This window comes from Hipposideros armiger, unplaced genomic scaffold (assembly GCF_001890085.2).
Source record: "Hipposideros armiger isolate ML-2016 unplaced genomic scaffold, ASM189008v1 scaffold_43, whole genome shotgun sequence".
Lineage (NCBI taxonomy): Eukaryota > Metazoa > Chordata > Mammalia > Chiroptera > Hipposideridae > Hipposideros > Hipposideros armiger.
Window position 1 is genome coordinate 1,937,243 of NW_017731393.1, and position 17,741 is coordinate 1,954,983.

At 47.8% G+C, this 17,741-nt stretch overlaps 1 protein-coding gene across 2 annotated transcripts in view; it reads left to right on the forward strand.

Moving 5' to 3' along the window:
• CDC42BPB (CDC42 binding protein kinase beta) overlaps positions 1 to 17,741 on the forward strand; it is a 104,327-nt gene that overhangs the window by 27,913 nt on the left and 58,673 nt on the right. For both annotated transcript variants that reach the window (XM_019639297.1, XM_019639298.1), the window contains exon 2: positions 16,296 to 16,387. In XM_019639297.1, the coding sequence (XP_019494842.1) occupies positions 16,296 to 16,387 (92 nt within the window). The remainder of the gene's footprint in view (positions 1 to 16,295; positions 16,388 to 17,741) is intronic.

The following is a 17,741-nucleotide window of genomic DNA, read 5'->3' on the forward strand; positions in this document are numbered from 1 at the left end:
CCTTCCCCAATCCCCCAGCACTGTTCCCATCCCCCCAATTCCCCAATAAAAATCTTTAAAAAGAAAAAAAAGAAAAGTAAGTGGAGATTGTTTTTTCCTCTGGTTTTTAAAATAGAAAATTTTGAATAAGAAATATGAAGTTACATTTGTGAGAAGTAAGGAATACCAAACATTTATGCAAACTGGGGCTTTGTGTTTTCTCAGTTTGCTTTTTTATCAAAAGCAGACATTATCTATCCTACAGGTTTTAAAGATTATATGACACCCCTGACACATACGTACATGTTCAGAAGTTAGTAGCTGCCATTAGCTACTAAGGAGGTGAGTTTAATATTTTATCAAATATTTGGGTGGAAGAGAGTGAAAAACAAATTTAAAGTACAGTAAGTCTGCACTCAGTGTCATCGATGGGCTCTGTGACGTTAAGCGAAACAACATATAATGAAATGAATTTTAGCACAGGCTAATTGATCTAAACAAGAGCTAGGTTCCTTCAGCACCTTAGCAACGTTATAACCACATGACATTATCTGAGGACCTGCTTTATTAGGTCTAGATCCTGCTTTCTTATGTCTCTTAAATAGGACCATGTCATACTTTTGAATTAGTCATAGCAGAAAGTCGATAGATATTATTTGGTTGCTAAAAATTCCCCCAAATTACTGATTAATGAACTTAAGTTGCTTTCCTTTGAATGTAGTAATTTGCTGATGCTTTGCAAACTTCTTTCTCACTTTGCTCTCCCCACTCCTTTAGTTGGTTTCCTTTCTAGATACCATTTTATCAGTGTCCTTTGTGATAAGTCCTGTGATTGATTAGTGTCTCCTAGAAATGTGCGAGCAAGGCTCAGACTTGAGTCAGGGAACCAGGAAGAGAAAGTTAGGACTGGCTGCTCTCTGATTCTCGTGGCTAGAGCTTTGGCGCTCCTTTTTGTCCTTCACTCTCCAACAGGCGTAAATCCGAGGCACTTGGGCGGAAGGGATGGAGACGGTTCCCGTCCTTGCTGTCCCCGCAGGTCACAGCCCAGTTGTAAGTGTGGAGAGGTCCCCTGTGTGCCTACGACGGCCCTGGCTTTGCGCTGGGAAGGGGCTGGGAAGGGGTGAGGCCTTCCTTCTTGCTTTCTCATCCCGCTGAGTTCATTGCTCAATTCCCGTGCTGGTTGTGTGCGGGGGTCCTACCCAAGGGACCTGTGGGGCACCATGTGTAGCCATAGAATGCCCAGCACTGTGGACTGCTTTTTGTCTTTAAAGTGACTAAACCGAATGCTAAGGGGAAAATTGGTCACTTACTAAGATTCTTAGGCATCTAGTTAACAAAGTCAGATTTGGAATTACAAAGCCATCTGTAGAGTGGTCCTGATACTTTGTTTGCTGAGCTAGCAAAATGCCACACTCCCTTACCTGTAGGTGGTCTCAAATACCTCAGTTGGCATGCTGGGAAGTCAGTGTGTTATTATAGCATACGTATATAATTCCAGGAGCTGACTTGATAAAGCAGTATGTATGTTCATAAATATATTTTCTTTATCAAAATCAAAGTTTTTCTCAAAATTTAGTAGAGAAAGATTAGGAAAAACTAAAGAAAAGCCAGTGAGCAAAATCATTCAATTTTACCAAAAAAACAAAAAAACTCCGTGAAGAGCTTGTGTGGGAATGTGGCAGCTGCTTGCTGCAGGTGGGTGGGCCTCTCCCGGAGGCGGCCCCGAGCTGCTGGGCGTAGCTGGACAAGGATCGAGTGCCATGGGCATTTTAAGGAAACGTTTGTCTTCTGTGGATTGCTCATTGAGGCCTGGGACATTTATTCTGTAACCGTAGAATTATGGTTTACTGTTAGCATCCAAGCCAGTGAAAATGAGCTTCTTGTTTTTACCCTGTGACGTGGGCGGTGCTCATCTAGGTCCCCTCCTCGGTTGGTTCCCTGGTCAGTGTGATGTGAGCAGAGGTGTGGAGTGGATCACCTTTACCTCCCTTCCAAGATGAGCGGGGTTGTTGTTTTTTGTTTTTTTAACGAAACATTTGTTGAAAATGATTTCAAGCATCTAATCCATGCATTTTTCATTTTTTTAGCAGCACAGCTTTTCAGAGTTGTCTGTTTGCACTCCCTCTTCTCCCCTTCTCAAGCACAGTTGAGTCAGCCTTTGTCCCCCATCACTCCCTCAGAACAGCTGCTTTTGTCCAGGCACTGTGGTCTCCCCAGGGCAGAAACCAGCAGTTCATTGTCAGTCCCCGCCGCCGCCTTCAGGATCAGGATGGAGCCTGGCCCCCTGGCACGTGCACCTGGGCGCTCTTCTAGGCCCCCGGAGCTCCTCCTCTGCTCCAGCCTCCTCAGCCTGCACCTCCCAGGTTCAGTCCTTGGTCCCTCGTGTCTCTGCTAACTCCCTGGAGCATCGCGTCCAGGCTGGCGACTGATACCAGCAGTGTAGTGAGTACCCCCGACCCACAGCTCGAGCCAGGCTCCCCTCTGGACGCTACCTCCTTTGTGTCCATGGGACACGTGCAGCTCACCCCACAACCTGCTCCTTCCCTTCTTCCCATCTCACCCCCCATTCCCAACTGCACCCTCCCAGCTGCCCAGGCCAGTGCCTTGGGTAACCTCACTGCCCATCCAGTCCAGCAGGAAGGCCTGCCGGCTCTCCCTTCAAAACACAGCCAGACAGCCCCTCCATGGCTGCTGTCCAGATGCCGGTACTGTGTAAGTTGTAACTCTCTTCCCTGCCCCCACCATCTTCCCAGTTTCTCTGCTTTTTTCTTTTATCCACAGGATTTACTATTTTCTATGTAAGCTATAAACTACTTGTTTCATATATATTTTGTTTTCTTTCTGTTTTACTCCACTAAAATGTAAGCTCCATGAAGGTAGGGAGTTTTGTTCCCAGACCTAGCCTACCGCTTAGAATAGTTCCTGTCAAAAAGTAGGTGCCTGTGAATATTTGTTTAATTGATTCTGATGTATCTATTGTACAACCTGTAAGTAAAGCCTTTTGGGAACTTACTGATTAGGTACTGGTCCTTGTATCAGTGACAACACGCCCCTTTGTGTACAGTATTGCAGCTTACGAAGTAAGTGCTTTCACATATTAACTCATTGAGTTGTGTATTCCACCAAGGCAGACTTCAGTCAGCGATCACACCTGCACAGAACCCTTGGGCTCCTCTCTGTGGCCTCCCACATGAGATGCAGGTGTGTGCCTATGCCGTGTTGGCCTGGCCCACTTTCTCAGCCAAAGCTTTTCCCACAGCCCTGCGTGTAACTCTTCCTGCAGCCAAGCCATACCTTTTGTTCCTTAGCCTCCAGTTCCCTTCTCCATGCTTTTGTTCAAGCTGCTCCTTTCTAAACCGTCCTGCTTGTGAATGTGTGCGCACAAACTGCACACACGCGAGCGCACATGCACACCTGTCTTAATTCACTAGCAGGACTTCAAGGCTGACTTGGCTCATATTCCGTTTTTTCCCTCTACCTCTCCTCCGTTAACAAAAAAAAAGATTTTAATGTTCCCTCCCTTGTCCCCTCACAGCTGGTTTCTTTTCTCTCTGAACAGCTTTATTAAGATAAAATCCACCCATACAGCTTGTTTCTTTCAACCCTTTATAGTTCTTACCTTGCTTGTCTATCTGTGTGTGATATTCATGGTTTCTGCCCCTGCTGTCTGAGGACAAGGACTATAGGATGCTGAGTGGCAGGGGCCAGCCTGGTGGAGAGGCCCCGTCAGGCTTTTCTCAGTACAGGTGTGAATTGACTTTGGCCTGAGAGAGGTCCCTCCCACAGGACTGAGAAAGGACTGGGACAAAGCCAGAGGGTGCCCGGGGGATGACACTATTTACAGCGGAAGGCGCACTGGCGCTGCGGCCTGTGGCCAGCGGTGGTCCAGAGGCGGGCAGCAAGGACTGGTGGCCAGCCGGCTTCTGTCTGCTCACGGAGCTGGCCTTTTTGAGAGTCCCTCTTGTGGTGGATAATTCTAGATAGTAAAATGAAATTTCTTCAGAACTGTTGCATTTGAAGAATGATCTAGGTCAGGGGTCGGCAAACAGCGGCTCGCGAGCCACATGCGGCTCTTTGGGTGCGTTCCATCTCAAAAGTTTGCCGACCCCTGGAAGAGCCAGTCCTGCTCCTCACAACAATTTAAAAATTATGCAAGAGCCATAAAATATATTTTTACATAATCACCATTATGTGAATAATATTCTTTAAAAATTTTATTAATGAAACTATGATAGTGTTATTTTTATTTTCAGTTTTACTTCAGGGTCTGCAGTTTGTTGACCCCTGGCGGCGGCTCTTTCTCAAAAGTTTGCCAACCCCTGAGCTAGGTAAAGAAGAGCGTGAAAGACATTTTAGAAAAACTACAAAGCTGACTGAAGACCCAGTAAACTGAAAAGGGTTGAAAGGAACAAGACACTATGGTTATTCCATTTGAGAAGGAGAAGCAGTTTACCTTTTCTCTGCACAACTGGTTCTTCTTTGGTAAAAACTCAAGTGAAAGCAGATATGTGGCCACTCTAAGTTACGATTTTTCTGAGTTAAATTTTGGAACGGGGTAAATTAGAGGGTAACCAAAACCTAAAATGTTCTTTCAGAAATCTGTCTTGGCTAGTGTTGTCCCGAGGGCAAGGAGGTAACTTAGTTGTAATTTGGATGCCCTTTTGGGGGAGATCACCAGCATGGTCCTGCTCGCAGGCCTTAGCACTTTCTAAGCCGGTAACCATCGGTTCGTCATTTTTCCGCACTCCATTTGAGACCGCAGAAAGGTGAGACAGCATACCTGACCTGTCCCCAGAAACCCAACCTCAGTGCCCTGAAAAGACACAGACTATAGACATCATGTCAGCCTTGTGTTCAATAAGCTGTGCAATTGGGGCCCAGATCCATAGTTTCCTTATAAAATGGGGACAGAGCTACTGACTTTGCAGGGTTGCTGTGGCGGGCGGGCGGAGAGGGGGCACAGCAGTAACGTACGTTTGTGCAGACCCCTTGGGCCTGCCATTTGTGGCCACTCAGATGCTATGCTGGTTTCAGGAGCCGATGCGCTAGGAAGTACTTTATAAATCAGTGGGTTACGGTTTCATGTTCTGTGTAGACCATGCCCTGTATCTGTCTTATTAAAATGAGGTCCAACAAACAAAATAGAGAACCAAAACTGTTATATTGAAAGTTCTTATTACTACAGGAAAAAAAAAAGAATCTTTCAAAAGATTTTTGTCCCCTTTTCCCCCAAAGCAGCAGGATGACATGTGACTGGGCTCTTTCAAGTGTATCTTCAGCTTACTGTAATTAATGGTGAGCCTTCCAGCAAGTTCGGGAAGCAATAGCCGCATAAGGGCCTGACCTGGCGGTGCCTATCACGGTCTCCGCCTGAGGCAGAGATTTCACTTTAGTTGACCCTTCATGTTTTACATTAATAAGGAAATTCTTAAACGGGCATTACTGAAGAAGAGTAGCCATGGGTGTGGAAATGTGAAGGTTATCAGAAGGATCCGAAAGCCCGCCTTTCCGTTCCTCCCGCAAGTCTCCGCTGCTCTCTGATGCTTGACGGGAGGCAGTCAATGCTGGTCAAGTCAGGTCAGTGGCGCTGGTTCCTCATGGGGCGGGGCACCCAATGGAGACTGGTGGTTTAGGGTTTGCAGGTAAACCTTTCCTGCCACCTCTAACTTGCCAGGTCCAGGAGTCTCTGCTGGGTGGCATCCTCTGTGTGAGGTGTGCCGTGCGCTCTGTTTGCCCTCCTTAGTTGAGCCCATCCTCATGGCTGTGAGGGGCTTTTTCTTGGGCACTTACTGTATAAGGCTTACATCCCTGTGTAACCTGCCTGGTAGGACTTGTGTGTGACAGGTGTACCTCCCTGGTGGGTTCTAGGATAATTTTGGTTTGTTATTGTTAAATATGACATATAAATAATGTTAAAATAACTGCTTAGAAAACAGAATGTCACCCAGTAACAACGGCAGTAGCTGCCCTTAAATGAGAACTTACTACATACTGGACGCAGTGCTCCATGCTCTGTGGGGATTATCTAATTAAGACTCCCCGTGACTTCTTGGGTAAGCACCGTTATTCCAGGCAGCAGGTGAGGAGATAGCCTTGAGGAGGCCAGGTGGATCTGCCAGGTGCGTGCAGTGGCCCAGTGGTGTGTGGATTGAATAACTGGCCCCACCAGGTGTTTGCCTGACCCTGGGGATGTGCCTTCTACTTAGTAATGGTATGGAGATCATGGGGAGCTCTAACCGCCCCCCCATTTGATAACCGGTACTCATTCTGTACCTCTGATTTTTTTTTCTTAAATGTAGGATGTACAGACGCAGGATACTTCTAGTAACTTGAAAGAAATGGCCTGAGCCTGGCCATCTCACCAGTGTGAGCCCAAAGCGTAACACCGTCTTCTGTGCAGACCTCGTTGTGTGTTTGTGACTTGTACGTGCGATGCCGTTGGCTCTGACCTTCATAGCGTTTCAGCATACGCTTTGATTTTTTTTTAACTTAAACGTATTTGTATTCACATCAGCAAGGGAGCTGGTGTTAGAAAAGAGGCGCATGGAGGCCACTCACTTTGCACAGGCTCTTTGCTTTGATAGAGGAGTCCCAAAGGATGGTGCCTTCCAGAGTTCGATGACTGGGGGTGTGCCGCCCTCGGGCAGGAAGAGACTTCTAGCTGATACACCACAGTGAGGCCGGGGGATGTTACTTCTGTAGTGGCGAAGTAAGATGGGTCAAATGAAAGCCAATTGAGAAAAGCAGTCGGTCTACCATAGAGAGGAAGCAAAGGTAAAGGAATGCGTGGCTGACCCCAGAGTCGCCGAAACTAGGTTGGAGCCAGCGCGGCCAGCCGGCGGGCGGGCGGGCCAGCCTTCCTGTGATGGCAGGCTGTTGGAATGAGGTCTTTCCCGGTTTATTGTTGACGCCGCGCAGCCTCCCCACCCTGGCTTCTCAGATTTTCACTGACTCAGTCCAGACCTTACTTGTCTTTCGACTCAGAGCATTATTAAAGGGCTTCCCTTTCGATCCTCTGAAAGTTTGAATTAACGCAGTGAAAATTTCGTGTTTGTTCACGTTCGTTGTGGTTCCTGATTATCGGCCTCTGTGGAAGAGCTCATATTTGGAGGACTTTATTTGGTAGTTAATAGGGCTTCTTGGAAGAGTCAGCTTTCTCAAGTAGTGGTTCACAACAAGAAGGGTTTGTGACCGGCTCCTGTGAAGGACCGTGTTCTGTCAGTTAACAGAAAGAAGATCTTCACTATTAAAACAAGTGAAACCCGGTTAATGTAATTGAAGCCCGGTTTTCACAGTCTTTATGATGGGTGTTTTTTGGTATTTACACCAGCAGCCTGAACTGTGAGAATGCATTTTAAGCCGTTCTGGAACTGTGAACCCACTCCAGGCTGGTACTGGTAGAAGAGTGGTTGCTCTTCCCGACACAGCCGACCCGAACCTGGCTCTTGGCTCTTCCCTGTTCTCGTGTTCACGGCGGTTATGCCATGAGCACCATGGGTGTTGAACTCATGCCCCGTCCATTCTGCTGTTCTTCCTGGGGTCACACTCACTGGTCCTTCCAGTGCTACTCTGGCCCCTTTTTCCCCTACAAGAGATCCGATACATAGCATGCTCCTGGCCTCTGGCCTCCCTGCACCCACCATCTGTGGGTGCCTCATTACTCCACCCTGCCGGCCTCGGGGTTAGTGCCTGTCGTCTCGTGACCAGACCAGGGCAGCAGCTGGCACTTGCCAGGGGAGGACTTCCTAGAAGTGGAGACCCACACCATGGGGTGGAGCTGACTGTTCCCTCGTCTCTTGTGCATGTCACTTGGCTGTCGGGGTGCCTGTTTCTTCATTAGAAAGTGTATAATTTGATCTGGATAGTCTAAGACCAGCGGTTCTCAACCTTTCACAGGAAAACACATATTTTCGATGGTCTTAGGAACCGAGACACCGCTTCTCTATCCGTCTCCAGGCCCACATGCAGATACGCCCACATACGAGTACCCGGCGACCCCTGGGAAAGGGTCGTTCAACACCCAAAGGGGTCACGACACCACAGTTTGAGAACTGCTGGTCTAAGACCATTTCCAGTTCCAAATGTCCGACACCAAAGTGGCTGAGGCTGAGACAGCAGAGGCCGAGTAACGGGGCTGAGCAGTGCAGCTGAGGTCCAGAGGGAGGCCGATGGCTTTCACTGCGGAAGGGCAAAGCGGGACTTCCCAGCTGCCTTCGGGGCGGCTGCCCTGTGACACAGTTCTCTTTGCTCAGACGGCCCCTCTCTGGGCACTCCTTCCAGCCGGCTGACCTTATTTCCTCTCTTGATAAACAGACCAGAGCGGGGGCATCAGTTTCCCATTTCACAATGATGTCCTGTCAGTTTCAGCCAGAGACCTTCCTCCCACCCCCAGTTCTTCCTGACCCAGCTTTTCCTGTTCAAAAGGAGCACTGGACCCCAGCTTTTCCTCACTGTTGGGGTCTCACGTTTGCCAGGGCTGCCCTTGATGGGTGATTGGTTCGTTGCCTTTTAGGACATCTGGAGAAGTTCTATAGGGGACAGCCTTGTGTTGTGGATGAATGAAGAGATGAGGAGAAAATGTGTCCTGAGGAAAGCTTAGCTAAGGACTAAAGCTGTATTCAGTTGTTTTTGGTGGAACATATCCCAAGTTGTTGAAGATGCTCTTTCCTTAGGAAAAAATACAATCTCTCCCTGTAGAGCAGGTCGCCTTTCCTGAGGACTGGTCATGGGGGCAGCCATGTTTTTTTCTGCATCCCCATCTTTGTGCTAGGGCTTCGGGAGCATTCGTTCTAGGTGGGGGTGGGCCCTGCCTTCCTGGGCCTTCTGTCCGGCGGGGAAGACGGCGCTGAGCAGGTGGAGCACGAGGCCCACTTCCTGGAGGACTCTTGCAGGTCCTAACCCGTCAGCTGGCTGGAGTCCAGCAGCCTCCTGCCTCAGGGACCCCAAGGATGAGGAGGAGCTGGAGGCCGAGAGTCTACCCCAGGCCTTGGGCTCTGCTTAGGAAGACGGGGAATCGAGTGAGGGCCGGGCAGCTGAAAGCCCCCAGGTATGGCGGGAGTGAGGGGCCCTGGGGTGAAGTGGGGTGAGGCAGGGGGGTGTGGGGAGGACATGCAGCAAGCTCTGTGAGCATTTGGACTCTGTCCAAGCACCATGGAAAGCTAAGGCAGGGAATCTTAAGCAGGGAAGGGTTGTGGTTAGTTGGCTTTGGGAAGACGGCACTGTCGGGCTGAAGGGGCTGGAGAGGTAGGAGACCAGCTGCTGGAGCCAGGAGGTCTGACTGAGGCGGTGCCTAGGTGGTGCCCCGATGCTGTGGCTGCCGCTGCAGGTAAAGGCGTGAGGGGTGCAGGACGCCGAGGGGGCACCAAGCCCTGCAATCTCTGGAACTCGGAGCCTCCCAGGGGCAGCCGGGCAGCCTAAGCCCCTTCTGGCTGGCTGTCCTGACTCGGCACCTGTTAGTGTTTGTTGATGGAATATGAAGGAGAGGGAACTTAACTCTTTCTAAAATTTATACTAGTATGGTCTTTCTTAGAACTTCACTATCACCATGGGAATCAAACATCATTTCAAGTGTTACAGCTGATTCGTTTGCGTGCTGCTATCTAAAACGTCTGTCTTCTAGGAGAATCTTAGTGTGAATGGTATTTACAGTGAATCTCTAATGGTGTTTTGGTTGTCATGGTTTTGCTTTGCATCATGAATGTTTTAAGAGTGTGTGACAAGTGGTGTTGCACCCCAGTGGGTAAAATTCATAAAGTTTTGCCTGTACCTTTTTGTGTTCTGAAGAGCACCCGGGGCTCTGGATTCAGTGAAGGGACATTGGCACACTGAAAAATTGTTTAAAAATGTGATGCCCTGCCTCCTCCCAGTCAGCTCCACCCCAGCATGGACTGGCTTCCCTCTCCCTCCCCTCCATGTCCGCTGGTGGTTCTGGAGGGATAATCTTTTGAAAATACGAAACAGCAATAGAATCTTGTAAGAAAAATCAGTTTGGTCTCTTGATTGCCTTGGGCTCTGCAGTGAAGTATTTTGCTCCCATTACTCCAGCACTCCCCTGTTCCCACCCAAACCGCTCAACCCTGGGTCCTTCCCACGTGAGTAAATGGCACCCCAGGCTAAAAACCTACCTCATCCTTGAGTCTTTGCATCACCCCATGTCCCAGGCGATCAACTTCCAAAGCCTAACCTGGGTGTGGACCCTTCCTCCTCATCTCCAGGCCCCATCATGGTCTTCCTAAGCCCCAAGCTTACCTCTTGTGGGCCGCTACGTGTCTCAGCTTTCTCTGCTTCTACACTTGCCCCTCTGCAGCCTGTTTTCCAAATTGCAACAGATTATCTTTTTAAAATGTTTTAAAAGTTTGAAACAGTTACAAACTTACAGAAAAGTTGCAAATAATACAAAGAACCCTCTTCCGACAATGATTTGAGCATGTGAGTGTAAGTTGCTTACACCATACCCATCACCCATGAGTACTTCAGTGTATATTTCCTGTAAAGGGGATTCTGTGTAACCGCCAGAATCAGGAGTTCCACACTGATATATTGCTACCTTCTAACCTTCAGGCTCCACTGAACGTTACCAGCATTCTGACACTCTCCTTTGTAGCAGATCTGGTATAGAACCGCACGTGCTGTCGTCCTGTCTTTTTAAAAAGTGCCTGTCTGTGTGAACAGTTTCTTAGTCTTTCCTTGATTTTTATGACCTTGAAACTTGAACATTGCAAGCCAGTCATTTTGTAGAATGTTCCTTCAGTTAAGATTTACTTCCTGTTTCCTCATGGTTAAATTCAGGTTATGTAACTTTGGCAGGAAAATCACAGAAGTGACACTGGTTTTTCTTATTGTGTCCTACCAGGTGATGCACAGTTTCATTTTGTCACATAACTGATCACTTACCGTAGTCTGCTAGACTTCACTGTAAAGTCACTTATTTCCCTATATGATTTGTAATATTTTGTTTGGATGTACTTTGAAACTATATAACTATCCCATTTCTCATCAGGTTTTAATTTATGACCTTATTAATTAATATCACTGTGGACTCCCGGTTTCCGGTCTTGATTAATGGGTATAGTCTGTGACTGTCAGTATTTACTTTGATTCACCATCATCTTTGAGCATTTTCTCACTTTTTGGCACAAGGCATACTAGCCTCACCTTGTACTTCCCTGAGCCCGCCCTGGCACGGATGGCGGAGTCCTGGTTCCTTTGCTGGAGAGTGGTATTTCAAAACCAAGATCTGACCCTAGATATGTCTGTTGTCGTTGGGGTGTTGCTGCCTCTGGGCTGCTCAGCAGCCGAGCTAGGCCTCTGGGCGTGGACACCCATTCATGTCTGTTCTTTTCTGTGTCCACATGCCTCCAGTTCTAATCCAATGCTGTAGGGTTTGTTCTTTTCCCTTATTCGTATCTCCCTATCAGACAGTGAGGAACCTGTCTCCCGTTATCCTGAATCTTTTTACTTATTTGGCTAATCCCCCTGTATGTAACATATCTCCCATCCCCGCTGTCATTCTGTTCCCTAGCATCGCCCCGTTTGGACTCTGAACCCCGCTCCCTGTTGAGCCTTGCCTAAAGGGGCGTTGAAGGGACTGGTGAATGGACTTGAGGCTTCCTGCCGCCTTCCTCTTTCTTTGAGGGACACCCTAGCAACCTGCTTCCTCCTGGCCGGAAGTGCCTTCCTGTAGTGGGCAGCCGGTCCATCCCAGTTCGGCGTGTCCCACACTTGTAGAGACCCTGGCATCCGCTGGCTAGCGCTCCCTCTTAGCTCCCTGGGTCCCAGCCCATGCGACCCAACTTGGAGCTTAGAAACTTCAGTACCAGCAGCAGCACCCCACCCTCAGAGATCCGAATTTCAGCTGCACAGAGCCCTTTGCCTGGGTTTCAAAAATTCCAACCCCTGTTTTTGGTTCATCTGATTCTGTGACTTCTTGCACCTGCCATCTCCATGATAATTTAGTGTTTGCTTTTTTTTAGTTATGCAGCTCTGCATGTTAAATTTTTTTTGTTCAAGTCACTGATACAGCTTCTGTCGTTTGACGCTACCCTGTCCAGATGGCAGGGTCACCTTATTCTTGTGTCAGCATTGATTGACACCTCATTTGAAATGCCACTTTCTCCTTTTCACCTGTTTAAGTCCTCTCCTGTCAGAGTGATTTCATGGCCTCTCAGCACCTGGGTAGTCAGCAGGTGGCCTGCCGCCGTGACTGGATTTTCTGCTCTGGTTTTAGCTAATGCAGCCTTAATAATTCTTACACATCAGCACAATGTTTTTCCTGTGTCCTTATAACTGTCTGGAAATATTTATCAGTTTTTAGAAAAAGTAGTCCTTTCCTTAGACTTTTCCTTCTGGATCCTTTTTAGTGCCTTCTATTTTTAAAAATCAGCTTTCATTCATATAATTTTCTGTTGCTCGATTCTCTTAGCTTCCTTATCTTTTCAAGCTTTCATCTCGGGTTTATTTCCATAGTCCTTCCCCTCTTTATCAGAGTGGCCCTGATAAATCTGTATCCCTCCATGTCAGGGAAATTTACCTGCATAGGCAGCAGAACGTGTCTGTCTGGGAAAGGAAGCTCACGTAGCTTTAGGGTGACTGATGTGGAAAGAAAAGGGGTGACGAGAGAAGGGCATTTAGGTTGCAGCCTTGGCACAGGGTACTTCCACTCTTACCTGCCTCAGTTGTCACTGTTAATGGGGTCCCTGAGGTGGGTCAGAGAGACACCTTTTGCCCATTTTATGGATGAAGAAATTTAGTCACAGAGGAGCAAGTGAGTTTTCTAAGATGGTAGGCCCACCGCGTGGTTCCCTCAGGACTTGACCGTCCTGAATGGAAGCCAGGGCTTTCCCCTGGGTCCCACAATAGGCGTGCCCTCCTCCTGCCGATTCGGGGAGGGATCAACAGAATTAGGCAGCACATCATCAGACCACTTATATACATAGAGATGGATACAGTGAGACATTAAATAAACACACCGTGCTCCAAAGTACTCCAAACAACAGGTGAATAATGGGCTATTTTTAAAAGCCATTTAGCAAAAAATAGGGTTGACGATCAGATCTTTAAAGAGTGATAACTTTCTAAGCCTTAATAATAAAATCACAAAGGAAAATTAATTAATTCAGTTTTATTAAAAATACTTGTATCAAAAGTCATAGCTTGTATAAAATAAATAGTAGCCTAATTAAGATGAGAAGAAGGAACAGAATGAAGGAATGGTGTGTACAGCTCTGATGTCTGAGAGCCAGCGTAAAGCACTTACACAGTTGATTAAGAAGGATGAAGGCATGATCAGTGAGCATTGTCAGGATGGACAGTTAAGATAACAGGGCGCCCAGCTGGACGTGGGAGAACATCAGCCTCACCTGAACATCAAAGAACTCTTTCAAAGGAGGTGAGACGTCAGTGCGTGGCCTTAGGGAACCAGTCCCCTGACTTAGGAGACGCGGTTTGCAGGGTAGTCTAGGAGCCATAAGGAGCGTTAGTGCCTATGAAAGTCCTGGAATTTCATCCTAAAAATTACTTTAAAATAGTAAAAAGTTGTGTGCCTGCAAATGTTCATTGCAAATTTATTCACCATAAGAAAATGATAATTTAAAAATTAAATGTTTAACCTATGTGTTCCAGTAGATACATTATTTCCGATTATTTGTGTGTCAAGTTAGTGAAATATTACGCATCCGTTAAAATGATCATGGAGTGGTATAGAAACATGGCATATAAGAAGTAAAATGAAAGCAGGATACAGTAAACCATGTGAACGTTGAATGTGTCTGTGAACAAGAATGGAACGGGAACGTGGGCAAGTTAACATGGTTCATGGTACAGTTACGGGGAATTTTCTTTGATTTCGTCAGTCTTGCTGTTTGGTTTGCACATTGAAAACTGGCTTGCAAGGTTCGTGAGTCTGGGGTTTGTAGACCTTTCCAGAACGTTGTGTTGAACCACTGCCAGAGTGAGTGGTCCTATAGTGATAGTGGATGCAGAGCTGGTCGGCGTCATTTCCTTCTCAGATGCTCTCTCCGGTGCTAAAATAGAACTAATTAGATAATTGGGATTGTTTTTCTTCACGGTAAAATGAAAGGTACCACTTGGTTCCCTCAAAAATACCGAGAGAGGTTGTGGTCTTCGGTAGCAGTTTAGAACACATATTTCCATTAGGAATTTTGGGAATGGCTATTTTTTGGTGATATTTGAAGGAAATAAAGATGAATCAGGGATGACCTTTAAGTTCTAGCTCAAGGGTTTTCTTTACCCTGGCCTTTACAAAAATGCAGGCCCTGTGTGTCGTGTTTCCTCCTCTCTGGGCTGCAGGGCATTTGTAGTGATGGGGGTAGAAATTCGCTGTCGGTCGGCACCAAGGACCTTTTGGGCTTTGACTGTTGTTACCATGTTCATTGGACCCCGGGGATCAAACCTTAATGGTATTAGGCAACTATTTAAGGAGAAACGGTATAGAATTAGATGAATACTGTGGAGCTCAACCAGAATCCCAGCAAGTGTCAGACAGCGGGTGGAAGGAGATAATTACAGACACAGATGTAGACGGAAGAGACAACACAGGAAGAGCCTGGGGACACTTTGCCCAGTTTCCCCAATGGGGGCGTTTTGCAAAACTAGTAGTGGAGGATTTGCAAAAGAGCTATATAGAACAAATCAAAAGTTAGCATAAAACATGGGTTTGGGCCCGAAGGTGACAGTAAGAACAGGTGTAAGAGTTGGAACTAAATGGACGGTGGTCTGGAGTTAAGCGTGGCTTCTGGGCCTAGCTCTGCCATTTGCTCCATGTTCCTGGAAAGAAATTACACAGATTCTCTGGAGCGTTTCCTGGGGTTACTGTAACAAATTAGCATAAACTGGGGGCTTCAAACAACAGAGGTTTTTTTCTCTGCCAGTCCTGGGAGCCAGAAGTCCAAAGTCAAGGCGTCAGCAGGGTTGTGCCCTCTAAGGCTCTTAGGGAAGAAGCCCTCTCTGCCTCTTCCAGCCTCCGGTGGTACTGGTGTGGGGCACGAAACTTGATTTTGCTCCCATCTTCTGGGTCCTTCTAGCTGGGCTGATAATCACATTCACATGAGCCAGATTAACAGGAGAAAATTCCCAAACTTTTTACAGATGTACATGTGGCGGCGTGCCGTAGGAAGAGGAGATCCGAAGAGGCATTGGTCGGTTGAGGTTTCTATGCCATTCTGGACTAAGGAGAGGGAGCTAGGGGTCTGGGAGTCCAAAGGGAAAGCAGGTGACTTACAGGTGGTGAGGAGGAGCAAACGCCGCGACACTGACGGGAAGTGATGCCCCCTCCCTTTCCGCAGGTTTTCCTGTCCGAATTCCTTTAGGCCCGTAAGGAGGGAGGGTCAAAGGTTCTTTCTCAGTCTTTGTTTCTTAATAACCAGCTTAAAATCAATATCCCAAAGGCATATTTTGGGATGGCTAAACTTCAGTCTCTCTCAGCAGCAGTCCTTGGCGTTCTTGGCTTGTAACTGAACTGCTCCAGTTTGGGCCTCCAGCTTCACATGGCGTTTCCCCTCTGTCTCTGTCCTCATAGGGACCCCAGTCATGTTGGATTTAGGGCTCATCCCATTCCTGTTTGTGTCCTTATCTTGATTACATCTACAAAGACCCCACTTCCAAATAAGGTCCCATCACAGCTTCTGGGTGGGCATGATTTTGGGGGGACTGTTTAGCCCAGTACACTCTCCACAGAAACCTGGCTGTTTTCTCCTCCCCAAAATGTGGATCATAATGGAATTAGTCCCAAAGAGTGGATGTGTGGGACGCATGAGTGCAGAGTGACGTGCTTCTCCCAGTCCCTGAGCTGGGTTACTGGGAGGGGCGCCATGGGACTGTTAAGATCGGTTACATTGTCCAGGGGTGCTGCTTGTGCTTCTGAGACCACCCTTGTCTCGGAAACTGTGTCATGTTCCCTCAGCTGTCCTGTGGCTCTGGCTGAGCTGACAGGTGAGCTCAGAGCTCGCTCACCTGGCAAGGTAGCACCTGCTACCTCACATCAGTTACAGCTGTTGCAGAACAGACCAGAATGTGCTGTCAGTTGCTGAGGTAGCAGCTGAGGGGCACAGCTTAGCTTTCCTGATTCCTGCCAGGGGATCTCTGTGGGGACAGACAGGTATTGACATGTCGGTGCTAATGATCAACATCTACCCTGATTTAGTGTGAATACTGACTTTCTAAAACTTTACAGATATTAAACATTTTAAAAAGTAAACATTGTTTTTTAAAAGTATTATTTAGTGGAATACCCTAATCAAGTTTTTATGTAGTATCAATGTATTGGAGTAAATGGCTAACTTTGCTTTTTAAATTTGTAGCTAAACCTTTTACACAACTGGTGAAGGAAATGCAGCTTCATCGAGAAGACTTCGAAATAATTAAAGTAATCGGAAGAGGGGCTTTTGGTGAGGTAAGTAAGATAAGCTTCATTTTGTTAATTTTGCATAGTTTTCCCAAACCTCAACAGCTCCCATGTAGCATTTCTGTGGTTCTTACATTGATTTGGGGATGAAGTAATTATTAGTATCATTTGGAGAGTTCTTGAACAAAATCTAAAGGGTAGAATTGAGAAGAGAAGAATAAAAACAAAAGCTTGTGACTGGCGAATTACCCAGAATATCATGTGGACCAAAATAGTTTCTTACAGACAAATATGTTTTTAAAAAATCCATTTGTTAATTGAAAATTTTCTTTAAAATGCAAGGAGGGTAAAATAACTGTTGTCCCGATTGTCTGTGGCTGCTGCCACCAGTCCCCTGCTGGTTATGTGTCCGGTCGCTTTGCCGTTAGGGAAGAGAGCAGACCCAGCAGGTCCCTCGCGAAGGCCGTGTGCTGCCTGCAGTCCTTCCTGCCCTGGGCGGCAGCTCGGGGATGGCGCGCGTCCCCGCCTGTGTCCTGCAGCCTCTCTGGCCGAGGCGAGGGCCAGTGGTCTGCCCAGCGGGGCAGAGGCACTTGTTCCCTCAGCCGCCTGGGACCAGGTGGCTTCACAGTGAGTCACCCTGAGAGCTTTGCCTCTTCAACTTGGAACATGTTAACTCCTCTATCTCGGCTTTACCTTCCGCTCCCCAGGCCGGACGCCTGTGTGTGTTGCTCACTGAGGAAAATCCAGCGAGAAAACACTGTGTCACATCACAGCAGCATTGTGCCCCGCCTGACTGCGAGCCTACTGGGCATGACTAGAAAGTGTCACAGAACGGGAGGGGGCACTTGCTGTGCAGGGCACATGCTTTATGTGCCGCAGGCAGGACGGGAAGTAGGCAGCAGTTCCACATGGTAGCTTCTTGGCTCTCAAATATCTTGTGTGACGACTGAGTGGAAACAAGACCTATGATGTATCTCAGAAAACACCCCACTATTCTCGTGATTCCTTTGCTACAGGCACTGATGGCACCCCTGCTTTATCTGCAGGCTTCAGCAGGACACGCAAAATGAAAATCCTCCTCCGAAATGCTTTAGGGACTTGAGGGAGAACCTCTGGCTGGCCCAGGGCATGGGGACGCTCTTTGCTGTGTCCTCACTTCTTCCCTGGAAGCTGCCGCCCTGGCCCGAGTCCTCTGACAGGCCCCCATCTCATCCCCATCCCTGTCTCCTGCCCTGTCCCTGAGAGTGAGTCTCACCAAGGGGCAAGGGAGGGGGCTGCTTGGGGGCTGCGGTGCCCCCTGGGTAGGCAGCTCCTCTCAGGCCCACCGAGGCTGACCGAGTTCCAGGTTTACCTCAGAACTTCCCCGGATCCGGGACTCCTCAGCCAAATTCAATTTACCATG